General features: G+C 41.0%; 1 protein-coding gene across 8 annotated transcripts in view; it reads right to left on the reverse strand.

Moving 5' to 3' along the window:
• nol4lb (nucleolar protein 4-like b) overlaps nt 1–13,997 on the reverse strand; it is an 84,989-nt gene that overhangs the window by 68,897 nt on the left and 2,095 nt on the right. For 2 of the 8 annotated variants that reach the window (XM_053848516.1, XM_053848517.1), the window contains exon 3: nt 10,138–10,251. Coding sequence is in view for 5 of the 8 variants with exons in the window: in XM_053848514.1 (XP_053704489.1) it covers nt 7,440–7,838 (399 nt within the window). In the remaining 3 variants the exon portion in view is untranslated. The other 6 variants (XM_053848514.1, XM_053848518.1, XM_053848512.1 and 3 more) reach the window with 6 other exon arrangements.

Here is a 13,997-nt window from a genome sequence, read left to right on the forward strand (position 1 = left end):
AATTGTCGAAGACGAACTGCTGGTCTAATTTCCAATTATGTTTCGCAGTAGACATAATTGATGCAAGGATTAGTGTAACGGTATTTTTTGTCTCAAGCGCTGGTCTGAGCTCAGTCTGGTGCATTCTAATTACACTGTGACAATGAAACCTAAATGTGTACGGTTACCCCTGAGTCATGAAACTGATTCAGACCTTGTGTTCCTCCAGGTCTCACGAGCAGCATCCTCCGCAGGGTCTTCCCTGCGATAGGGTGGGGGCCCCTTCACCAGCACCTGATCCCCTATGTCAGTTTCTCCTAGCGTAGGGGTCGTTTTCAGTTGGTTTGGATGAAATCTATTATAGCGTGACTCACATTGATGTCACAGTCTCGTCCACCTAAACACGTCCTTCAGGTTAAGCCATGCTAATGTAGTGTGTAGCACTCAGACATCCCATCTTCTTCACTGGTTCCTCCAGGGAGGAGAGGGACCGACAGGGGTGTCATACTGAATGCCAAAAGGGCCGTGCAGGTGCAGGTTTTTGTTCCGCCCACACAAGCAGAACCAGATTGAGAATGAACTGATTCAAGCCTACAGACACCTGATTGGTTAAACTGTGTGCTCCTGATTGGTTGGACCAGGTCAGGGTTCCCTCACAATCTAAAAACATGCATCATGCGTGTACCATGCAAAAAAGCTAAAAATGATGGTGTCAGGAAATACAGATTCGCTCAAATATCGCAACACTTGATACAGCAATATTGTTTCGACATGTTTGCTGTAATATTCTAATATTTAATTGTGTGATATTGTCTTGATATTTTAAGTTGTGTATATCAATATTTAGTACACGGATATGATAGAATCATATCTGTGTATTAAATATAGAATCAATATAAATGAAAGTCCAACAGGACTGACGTCATAACAATGAACTTGTTTTCATGCACATGATATTGTACAGCATAATCAGATTTCCCCCGTTAAAATGACGGCTCTTTTTATAATATATTGCTGAACTGACAGTATCGCAATATATCGCAGTGTATCGTATCAGCACTTGTGCATGGGAATACGTATTGTACCGCAAGTTACTTGCCAATACACAGAATTGAGTCCCAGATTCCTGTGGTTTATACCGTGTGGCTGGTAAATTTGAAAAACATTTAACCAAATAATGTAAGCAACTCAACTGTCACAAAGATGATGCCAGCCTACCGCATGAAACAAAAACACAAGCCACACTGTATTTTCAAAACATTACCATACACATTTGCACACAGACACTGGCAGACCTGCTTGTTCTCAGCAGTGACAAACATTGTGTGACATTTAACTTGTCCACAAGGGGTACCACTACTTAACACTGTGTGTATTTGTATTTTTATGCTAATTACTCCAAAGACGTCTCGCCTCTTCACACATTTGTGAAGCAGAGAAAACAAATCAGCAGTCACTTCTCAAAGAGCAGAAACATGAAGACACTAACACAGATTGTCACTGTGCTCACAATTTAAAAATTCCCTGGCATCCATCGAAATAAACAGACAGCAAACTGAGAACAAGAGCAAAGTGCCTCCTAACATGTTATTAACAGTGAGGGAGCAATCGGATCTTTTTAGAGTGTGAAATAATGGCACTGACAGGCAGGGGGGTAGTGAAAGCCTGTCAAGGACGGATGGTTAAGAAAAATGTGATCAATTTGCTTTTAGCGTGTTGAAGGTTCATATGGAAATAAACCAAAACTCAAGTATGCTTTGTTCACAGCACACACTACTGAAGTAAACAAGTTCGAATTTTATACTTAATCTATTTAGAAAACACTTGAAAAAAAATAGCAATATTAATGACTGCAAGCGCAAAATATTAGAAAAAAACTGAGCTGAAATTAGGGAATGTTTTTCTTTGATTAGAAAAAAGGCAGAAATTATGATAAATAAAAGAAATAAATCAATATATTGTGGGTTTTATACAATCAAAACCACACATTTTATTCTGAAGTTTTGATGTTTTTTTTTCCTGGAAAAGATTACTTTCATGCTTTGTAAAGGCAAGTGACGCCTGAATATGACTGGGTTCCACTCCACACAGCAGATATCGAGTTCCAAAACTATTAATTGAAACTATAAATCCAAGTAAAGGCCAGCTTGATTGCAACGTAACACAACAAAACAGTCTGCTTTACTAGGACAGTCGTTTGGGAAGCCAGCCAAAGACATTCTACATGGCACTAAGTTTATTTGATTGAGCTGTCGACATGTGAAGACCCAGACTTGTCAGACACACAACCTGAAGAGGAAGTGAAACAACCCACTGCCACATGTGCCCAAACACAAGTTAGTCAGGGTCACTGGGAGGGTAGGAGGAACACATTCACCAGATTACCACAAGTCCAAGTCAATTTGGGAATAACAGACTCCGAGGTAGCAGAGATCAGTGCAGCCTGATAGAGTGGGGCAAACCTAATTAGGATGAGCCTCCTTCAAAATACAATGGGCAGTGTGTTTGTGTGTGTGTGTTGCGTATCCATATTCTGCATCAAATGCCTGCTGCCGCCACTGCACACATGGACACAGTGTTTTACAAATATTCTTTTGTCTGGCTGAAGATGAACAACAACACAAGAATAATGGAGTAGCCTGAGTGCGTCCTGGTAAACTCAGCTTCTATAATAAAAATGTACTCTGGATAGCCCATCTTTTGTCATCTCTACCAAGAATAGCTTCAAGTCCTCAAGTAGGCCTGCCAATGGAGAGGATGGAAAGGGGGATCGCTCCACCACTCAGGAGACAAAACTGGATGAGTTTATTGAGCAAAATGAATCTCTTTGGAGAGTTTTGTTCACCAGTAGCGGTACAACGCTCTTGTGTGCTGCAGCCTGCCCTCTGCGTCAAAAGCGCACTCAAATCACATGATCTTGTCACCACAGACCAGCAAGGAACTGGATATTAGTCACATTAACTTCCCTATTTTCAGTATTGCTCCAGTGTTCATATCATACAACTGCCATTCATATCACTTGTGCATTGCAACATTTCAGAAAAATCAAAGAAAGTCAGGCAATGATTTCACAAAACTGAGCCATCTATTGTGGGGGGGGCATCAACTCTCCACTGAGAGACTTGCACATTTAAGTTTTAACTTGACTTCGTTTTAATAACATTTCATTTGATCGGTTAAGTGAATTTTGAATTATGTATGTAGAATGCAAAAGCATCACGGGCATTGATCCAAAAAGCGCTTTGCATTATTGATTTCTGTAACCTTAAATTAGTAAACTAATACAAATCTTGATCTAACTGTGGGTTAATCTGACAAAGAAAGGTGTGGCAGCATCAACTATTGTAGCAAGTGAGGGACACAATCTGTCACCCAAATTCTTCCACCAGTGACGCATTGAGTCCACATTCTTTCAAGACCACATGGCAATACACACTGACGACAACTGCTCACACAGTTCCATCATGAAATAAAGGAAGTGGACCCTATACAATAAATAAATAAATTCATTCATTCATTCATTTTCAAGAAGCCATCGCCGCCGCCACCACCAAGCCACTCAATTTATTGATACACTCAGACAGCAGGTGGCAGTAGCATGACAGAGCCCCAAAACACATCCATGGAAGTAGGTAGCAATCTGTTGCATGTGTATTTTTCCTTTTGTAGGTGGTTTATCTATTTTGCTGTGCTGTGGCTGCTAAGACACGAAGACAAATGTCAACTGTATTTGTCTTGATCTGGTTGCATTGTTCTTCTCAGTCTCACACCCTCACATTAACTAAAATACTTTTAAGCACTGGCTTTCTATCACATCTAATAGCCATGTCTTAATGATTTGAACTTTGCATTGCCCTCAGAACTAAATGAAATTGAAGGTCAACGTATATGATGTCCACAGATTTTCATAAATTATTGATCGCAATTCTATTAATCTTTTGGCTTTTAAGTGTCAATCAAAAGGTCAGAGGCAGGAGGCCCAGGGAGGCTTTTAATACACATCAATTTTCGAACAGCAAACCACTGTGCCTAAAAAGGTGACAATGAAACAAGACACATGAGGGATTACAAATACTTTGGAATAATGACGAAAAAAGTTCCACGGATCCCCTCACTGTCACACATCTCTGCGTGAGAACAGAGGCAGCATTTCTGTGTGCTTAGCTGAAACAGTTGGAAGTAGGAATTCCTCCAGAAAGCCCATCTATGATGACAGCACAATGACCGTGATTAACATTACCCAGGAGGAGGTGATGTTTGAGTCACATTCAAGCAAGAGAGTAGCGCACCCTTTCCATTTTGTGAATCCGGAGGTGTTGGCAGCAGAACAGGTTAGTTGGGCCAATGAGAACTACAGCTTTCACCACAGATTTCTGGTGGCTACATAGGCAATATTCGGCAGGTGTCTGAGAACATGCAACCAAGCTTGATATTAATATGTCTAGCGGGGGAAAGTGGCTGTTGGGAGTCAGAAGGTTGATGTGTATTTTCCAGTTTCCGCTCTCCTCCTCATCCCATCCTCAGCACCAGCAGATAGAAAGACCATAGTAGTTCTCTGCTCACTCTCCCCCCATCTGACCATCAGCCAGCCCTTAATCAAATGGTCCAACAATTTTTCTGTCCTCTCCTGCACTACCATGGCTTTTTACACATTTTGTTGTTTTTTTTTTTTGGAATGGCTTTAATTTTCGAGACTTTTAATCTCATGATACAGAACAGTGTGGACAGATAAAAAAACACCCCTCATGGACATTTCCATGTATTTTTATTTTTAACCGACGCACATTTGCATCTGTGAGGGTCATTGGTATGTTTTTTTTCATCGACACACACTTGGAGGGCGGAGGGTTCTTTTTTGTTTGTAGTAAAATTACATTTAGATCTTTGTTGACTTTTACCCACACACAACTTGATCAACCTCTAAGTAGATTTTAATTCCAATATTTCCATTTAAAATCCAAAATGGAGCTACACTTTTCTAACACATTTGCTCCATTTCGTACGTATCTTGCGTTGCCATGGTAAGGTCTTTGCGCACTGACGTTAACTCTGCTTACAGACTAATGAGAAGTGTCAAGGATGTCCCTGCAAGTGAGTGAATGACAGTGTCTTCTACTGTGTTCGCCGTCTGATGTGGACTGTCCCCTTTGAGTCCTTTGTCAATGTAAATCCTACCTTTGTCCTGATAGGGAGGCTAATGTTCCTGCTACCGCTAGAACCAGCAGCTGCTCGCACCTGCCAGCAACAAGATGAGGCTCTGCAGAGCTTCAGCCATGGTGAAAGTGCAACCTTGCTTCCGTATGAAATTATCATGCAGCTGTGTCTGGGATTTTTTTTCCATTACATTTCACCTCAATCAATTTTTTCAAGTTTATTCAACAGTAAACTTGACACGTATTGCAAAACCAGAACATAGTTTATTTTTTATGTATTTGTGGCATCCTAAAAAATTGGGTTAAAGTTAAATGTATCATGCATAAGACGATAATGAGAGGTAAATTAAGCACATTTTAGATGCCTCAGTACTCACAAGGGCTCACACTGAATGTGAAGTCAAAAGCAGCACTCTTTTTATTTACGTTCCAGTGCTATCACACTGTACTGCTGTTTCCACTGTGTGTGAGGATGAGGAGATAACAGAAGCCTAACACCCCCTGCTGCCTATCTGCTCAAATACTTCTGTGTTTCTCTCTGTTGGATGGTCAGAGCCAACTTTGCAACCCTCTTTGGAGCTTACTAAAGTTGGTCACATTTCTGGATTATTATGATCACAGTCATGTATGGTAGAATACTACTAAAAAAAGTTGTACCATGATGACTCTATTTCAAAAGCCGACACCAGTTATGGGTCGATCAGATGTTGGCAGGGGGTCTGGTCAGACGTCTCTCAGCACTCTGCAGACAATAAGGAAGCAGAATGCTGACTGGAGCCGTGAACACAGCATTAGAGTCTCATGGAGTCTGAACCCCTCCAGGAGTGACTCACTCAGCCAGCTCAACAGGAGGTAGAATCACAGAAGCATGCTTGATATTTCAGGAGTTTTTTTTTTTTTTTTTACACCGAGCAGACAGGCGGTCAGAGAAGCTCTCGTCTTCATTAGGCGATCCGCCTGACCCCCCTTAATATTTTAGATGAATGTTTCAATGATGTCAGGATGTACAACAAGTTGTACATTGCAAAAGACTGCCACTTTTGCATCAAGGAGCACCAATCCCACCAGCACTGAGGGCAACAATCTTAATGGGACAGCAGGTGACAGATTGGTGGATTTGTTTTTTGAGTTATTTTGTTCAATGACAGACAGATAAATGTATGGTTGGAAGTAATAACATTGAGTTTGATTCTTGCTGATGTTTGGGTAATGAGCTACTTATTTAATCCTAGTGGGATCTGACCTTAGAAGTGAGTACAAGGAGGCATAACCTTAAACATTTGATGCTCCCAATAGACCTGCTGAAGCCAGGACAACACACAGGTTCTCAGAAAGGGCAGAGGAGAGAGCATGCTCCTGCTGTAATATTCCAAATTCTAATCTCACTATGACATCGGACAGGGCACAACCAGACCAGCGGTTACCATGACAACAACCAGCACACACCTCACACGTTTACACAGCGGTCCTGTCTTGGATCAACTTCAGATCAACAAAACCATTGACTGATCAAACAATAGCAGTCAGTAAATAATAATGGAGCAGCACCAAACACTAGAGGTCACAATTGTAATGAAGGTTATGAATGTTTGTCTGTCACAACAATGTAAAGTTAAAAAAAATTATGCCTTCATATTCACCACAAGTTACTAGTTTTGCAGCAGGTAATCATTCTTTCATAATATCAGTTTTATTGATTCACTTAGTGTCTACTTTTTTCTGTGCACCTGTCAATGGGAGCCAGGTGGAGGACAGACAAGAAATTTAAAATAAAATGCTGACTATTGTGGATATAATAATACTTATTCAGATTTCCTCACAGCAATGACGCGTGGTTGCCTACCAGCATCCTCATTCTAGCAGACGGAAGAGAAAGTTTGGTACAAGAGAGTGATGATGCTACTCTTCACTTGAGCACATGAACGACAAAGGATAGGCAGCAAGGAAGCATCGGATATGATCTCATGATCCAAACTGAGTTGTTCATGTCAAGTGACTAATGTTGCCAAGAGGCAACCTGATTATAAACAGCATCTACATTGCTGAGAAAAGCCACTGCACTATTGATCAACGGCAGTAATAGTGATTCCCATCCCCTGATTGAAACCATACATAAAACAACCATTAATTTTAATAAGTGTTTGCTTAAAGGGGTGTCTGCAGGCTGGAGATGTAGTTGGACTGAGTGTCTCAGCAGAAGCTTCTTCAGGAGGAACAGGTGAGGCACGCAAGTTTGTGGAGCAGTTGCAAGCAATTTAAAATAATGCGTAAAAGTGACCAACACCAGAAAGAGGAAGAGTCACCAACCGTCGCTTTGATGGGCACATACAGCACCAGTCTGTCTGAGGCTCCGTTCTTCCCGTCCTGCACCGTTCCCACCTGGAAGCCCTTCGACTTGACCCAGAATTTGAATTTGGCGTTGATATGAATGCTGCTTTTCTCGTGCAGGAACACTCCGTTGCTGTTCTCCTCGTCCCCCTGGAGCAGTGTCTGCAGGATTTTATTGTACTTGCGGCGAGTCACGGTCTTGGTTTTGCCAGAGTCCCCGTAGGTCCGGAGACACCAATCCTTAAATTCCCCGAACATCTCCGCCCCTCCGTCCGCCGACTCGCTCCCTGGAACCCCGCTGAAGCAGCTGGGGCTCCGCTGCTGGTTCTGGCTGTGTCCATTGGCGGACGGAGTCACCGCGTCTTTCCTCGTGGTCATGTCGAAAAGGGGTTCAAATAGGAACAACTGGGTATTTCCCGACGAGAATGAAATGGCTTTCCAGTGTCGTCGGCGTGAGAAGAGCCTCTCTCTCGGCGGGCTGAACCGGATCTAAAGAAAGGTGAAGGTAACGGAGCAGATCAACACAAAGTCCATTTTAATAGAATATGGGTCTTCGCGAAAACAAACACCCTGATATGTGGGCTGGTTGAGGATCCGCCGGCAACAATGAGCCAGGGAAACGCCAGGGGGTAGCCGGAGCAGTTTGGAGCGGTGCGTCCTCCTCAGACACACCTGTTAGCAGCGTGGGTCTCTCGGCCTGTCCCGTGGGGGATGTCGGCACCGCCTCCTCTTCTCTTCCACCTCCTCCTTCTGTGACAGGATGAATTACGGTGCTCAGTTTCTCTCCTATTTAAAGCAAATTTTAACGACGACGAAGTGTGCACCGTAGACGTGCGCGATTCCAAATCCGGACAGCGTTTGGTTTTGGTTCGCTTCCTCTTCGATTCAGGCTGTCAACCGGACACCTGTTTGAATCCGGGCTCCTCGACGCGTCTCGGCTCAATTCCTCACCGAACAAAACCTCGCCAGCGGTAAATCCACCTGCTTTCTCGTACCCAAAACGGCGTGCACGCTCATGCCGCGACCGATGACTTCGTTCACAGGGCCACAAATGAAAACGAGGAAGTATCCAAAAAATGGCGCATTACCTCAGAGATATAGCACTGTTGATTTGCAAGACATAAATAAGCTGTAAAAGCTGTTGATAACTACCTTATTTATTGACATGGAAGTGCGTATTCAGGCAAAGTAAGCACTTTTATGTAAATATATAATTTGATGTCAACATACTTTTTAAATGGTTTGTGTCTCAGCGAGCGGCATTAGTGTACACTAAAGATTTTATTTGCTTGGAAACATTGGGAGCCACAATAAATATGTTTTTCAACATGCTAGAAAACCATGGATTATGACTAGACCCAACCCAAAGACTCATTTGGGAAATCATAAGGTATGTGGGCTGCATCCAGTCCGCAATATAATCATAAATGGGCAGCAACAGAATTTCTTCATGTCTATAATTTACTATTTACCAAGAGAACCCATTATGCACTACAACAGTCGTAGCACCAATGGCAGTTAGATGAGACAAAGGGTGAATCAATCCTTCAGTTACAATCCTGTATTTCAAATGACCCTTGATGAAATGATCTCCTTGACAGTTTCTGATATCTATCAATTCAAAATCAGATAGCAGAGCACAGACGCTTGGTATTCACACAACTGCCATCACAGTAATCCTCTGGATGGACAGCACATGCAGAGTTGCTTCTCAATGCCAGAACCTGAACAGTAACTCTGTTAAGTGAACGGAAATTAGAATGAGATTAGCAGTCTTAAAACACTGAAAGACCGGATTTCTTTCAGCAAACAAGTCTTGATTGGAAACAACGCTGCATTAAAAAAAAACATTTTTCTGCAGTTTGAAGTATACACTTTTAAGCAGCAAAGAAGTGAATCCACATGAAAGAGGCGTCCATCATACAACCATCAGTGGACATTGTGAGGTCTTCTGAACAAGTCTCATATCTTTAAATAAAACCACTTACAGTGACAGTTCCCTAATGTTCCTTCTGTCAGTGGATAAAGAAAAGAAGTTCTATGACCCAATATAACAACAAGATGAGCTCAAGAAACAGTTGAATGAATGAAATTAAAATGGATGTTTGCAATTACCTACCTGCTGCCGACTCAAACAGCATTATATCACAGTCCATGTTAAACGCTTCTGTACCCTTGAAACTGTTCGAGTTTCTGTCTTTGTTTCCACATAACAGGTTTTGGACTGTGGAAGTTATATTGGTCTGTTATGCAGAAACGCAGGTGACATCAAGTCTAATGAACCAACAGTGACAAGCACCAGAATTGGTCAGTTCCGTCTGTCTCATCTTATCAGAGCCGTCAAAGATCTGCCACGTTGAAACACAAGACTCCAAAAACAACTCATTGAGTGGAGCAGAAGCAAATCAAGAGCACACAAAGTGTAAAAGGCAATTATTGCATTATTTCTTTGCTCCTTGATCATCCAAGCATGTTTGGAATCAGCCTGTTAAAGTTGTCGTCTATTATCAGGCAAGTCATCAGTGATATTATTGAGTAATACCTCACACATATACAGACTTCCTTCCTCCATACATTTTACCATATGACCAAAAAAGATGAGATGTGGAACACGTGAAATAACTCAAACATTATGGCAGGCTTCAGCAGAGTTTGAGGGCCATGGGTGGCCACTTGCCTGTATTTTTTGGGTCCTTGTAAAGTCAGTTTGAAGCTTGTCATGTAGAAACTGTTTCGTGATGGTCCCAGAGCTTCAACAGCAGCTGTCGGTGGCGCAGGCTGACCGATGATCCTAGGCACAGTGAAAAGCAAAGTAAAAAAAAGTATGTTACCCCTCCAATTCCCCTTTTAACTCATCAATTTTTACCTTGAAAAAACTTGCTTCTCCCCTTTCTACATGAGCTTGAGAATTCACATCTAATTTTCAAGTCTGACACACATTCAGTAACAGCTTGAGCGCCATGATTACAAAAGTTTTTATCCCTCAAAATCACATACATTTAGATTTCATCACCTTCGTCTATGACCACATAGTTGGTTCACTGCAGAGCATATGAAATGAACTTAATGTTTGCCATTTGAAACTTTCAATTCAAAGAAATAAAAAAAACAACAAAAATTATATAGCATCCAATATTTTTTGTTTTTAATTTAGCAGTTGCCTGCATGAAAGCGGTAGCGAAAAGAGAAACTAGAGGATGAAAATAACATCTTCGCAAGGGAAGTGAAAGTGTTTCAAAACAGACAGGCCTTACTCGGGCTCAGGCCCCCTCCCCACCAATCCATCCTCCTAAAAATAACTTTTAAAAAAAGAAAGTTTTTTGAAATGCAATCACTTATTTGCAGCCATCCACACCAACAGTATCAGTATATAATAGTTTACAAATAATCCGTCTTACTTCGACGCTCATTACATGCGGGGTAATTTGACTGTATTATCACCACTCTCAAGCTATCTCCCCTCCATGTCCCATGATCATTCAGGACTGAGCATCTCTTCCTTTCCAGTGAAACTACTCTTGGTCTCTTCCTCTTTCTCGTCTTCTGTTTGCCACACAGAAGAACAATGTGTTGAAATCTGCAGAGTCAGCATGCCAACTGCCTGACTCGTCCCGAAACCAGGACGTAACTAGAAAACATTGCTCCTCTAAACATTGAAAGCTTGTTGATGTAGCATAATGGTTCGGAGTGAGCAAGCATAGGGAATTTGAATCGCTGAAAAGAAGTCAAACATCCTCAGATGGTCAAAGATAATAGCACAATTCAATTAAAACGCACAAACTGCTTTTGAAAGAAGGCACCAATTTCTCTTTAATTATTTGAAAAATTAATGACTATGAAGTGTCATATTTGCATTTAACATATTGTTTTGCCATCACACTCTGACCTCTCACTCCACTTTATCATCTTGGCATTTACTTATACTTAGCAACAATCAATTACAAATATTACAAAATCTGAAAAACAATAATGAAGAACAGCTCATCTGTTGCTGTGTCTCACTGTACTTCAACTGTAGCACACGGACGACTATAGTGATGTCAATCTTGCCACTGTTGCAAGAACCACCACAGGAGTACTCCAAAACACACTGGAAAAGTCAAAGAAGACTATCTAGTTTGATTCACTGGAGGGTGACTGAACTCAGCCCTGACCTCTAAGTGATACCCCAGCCACTTCCAGAGAGTCATTTCAGCTGAAATCTGTTTTCTTGCTCACTTGGACCCAGAGTGCACTGCTATAAGAGTTTGGCTTGACCTTGGTTGTGATATCTGTCAGATGTTGGGTTGTCCCCAGTGCCCAATGACAGGGCCCTAACCCTAACCCATAGACACAAAAAATTCTTCACCCCTCAGCCAGACTAATAAACACACATGACCAAATGTATATATACAGTATATATATATAGGTGTGTGTGTGTGTCTGTACAGACACACAGATAACATTACTACATCCACCCAATGCATTGCTCAATATCTGTTCAGCCTGATGAGCAGAAAGATGTGTATGTATGTATACGCATGAGCTGACACATGTTAGACTGTACATTTAGCCTTCAACGCCAAGCATATATCGTACATACACGCACACGTGTTGTTCTGAAAGCATTGCCTGCTCTGCAGGCTGGATTTCATCGGTTGCCATGGTGCCAGTCAGCTGGAGGGAGTGTGAGTGGGCGTCGAGGACGAGGTCTGCTGCTGACTCTTGGCTGGGACACACACTCACAAACACACACATATAGAGCTCGGTCTTCATCACTTCATTGGACCTCATGTCCACATGTGGGCATTTTAAGAAGACCCAAAACAATACTTCATTTTATTTGATTTTTTTGTTTACATTACAAAGAAGGTCAACAAAATAAAGCAGAACTGCAGAGTGAACAGATTTGGCAAGTTAAACAGGTTCACATGAAAACAGGAGAGTTTGACTGTGAACCATTTCTAAAGTTTGAACCAGATGTTAAACAGATGATCATAGGTACTGATAAAAAAATAGATCAGAAATCCATGACTGTGAGTACTTTGTTTTTTTATTTAACACATAGTTTTAAAGTCAACATTACTGAAAAATATAACGTTGTTTATGGACAGGTTCTATGTATTAATTATCTGATTAAAAAAGATAGCACTGACCTAATGAAACATTTTCTTGGTTCATTGTGGGATCTCGAGAGAGAGGGGTGAGGTGATGGGGCATTGTGGGGGTCGCAGTGAAAAATGCAAAAGAGATGAATTTATTTTAATTAATGTGACACACTTCATCGCACAAGCAGAGGATGAGGCGACGCAATTTAGCCAGCAGAAAGCCACTTGACTATTCAGATGGGAAAATATTTATACTGATGTCTCAAAGAAGTTGCTAGCATCAGCTACAAATTTCCAAGCAAAGACAAATTCACTTATGTCTGTTTCATTTGAAAATTTATTTTAAAAATAATAGAAATATGAAAGTAATGATACCGTTTAATGATGAATTATGAAGCATTATCATTTGTCAATTATACCTTTGTGTCAAAATGATAATGGCAGTTCAACATGCACTTACACTCCTCACTTACATTTGAATTTGCACAATATGGTGATTGAAGCATCACTTTTTTGACCCGTAATTATTCACTATTTTCGGTAATTTTTCTTTGAAATCATAAATCATTCAGCATCAAGATGAAAAAGGTACAATTTTATACTTTGTTGCATCTCACACAAACAAATAAAGAAAATACAGTCCTCATATTTTCACTTCACAAATCATAAAGATTACCTTTATTGTGATGAATTTGCCGTGAACTCAAACACCACACACGTATGTTCCAAATCTATTCCATTTCGCTGTTTTGCAAAGTAAAACAGCACTGCTGGTATAACATATTTCAATGCACTGCTACTCTATTAGTATGTAAGATTTGATTTCTGAAGAAAAATACACAATTGGTCCCCTTTAAAAAAAAAAAGGTGTTGATAAATGAGCATACTTTTAATAATTCCCTCCACATTGAGAAATCTTTCAGATGCTGATGCCTATTTTTCCAAAGGCTTGCAGGCTTTAAACGCTCGATTAATTCTACGTTCCTTCCCAGATTAAGGCTCTGGTAAAAGGAGAATGCTTTTAGCTGGAGTCACTTTTGCTATATAAACGCAAATTTCATTGAGTGTGAATGCAATTATGATGTGAATGCAATGTAAACACACAAGCTGCATCTTGCAGGAGAGGATCGGCTCGATGAGAGGCTCATTGTATTCTGAACAATGAGGGAGAAATGGACACTTCGTAGAGACTACATTTTTAGCTATATATGCAGTACATGCCTCTTTGAAGTTTAAAAAAGGAAACTAATTCACTCAAACAGGAGACATTTGAACATTGGGAAACCCAGTCACCAGTTTTAAGGTTATTTATTTAAAACCAGTATGAAAGATAACTGTAGTACTGGATATGAGTTCAACAAATACCATCTGCCACACACACACACACACACACACACAGATGCATCATTCTGACACAAAGAAGATGCTCAGTGAGGCTGAAGCCTCACAA

This window comes from Synchiropus splendidus, chromosome 18 (genome assembly GCF_027744825.2).
Source record: "Synchiropus splendidus isolate RoL2022-P1 chromosome 18, RoL_Sspl_1.0, whole genome shotgun sequence".
Taxonomy (NCBI): Eukaryota; Metazoa; Chordata; class Actinopteri; order Syngnathiformes; family Callionymidae; genus Synchiropus; species Synchiropus splendidus.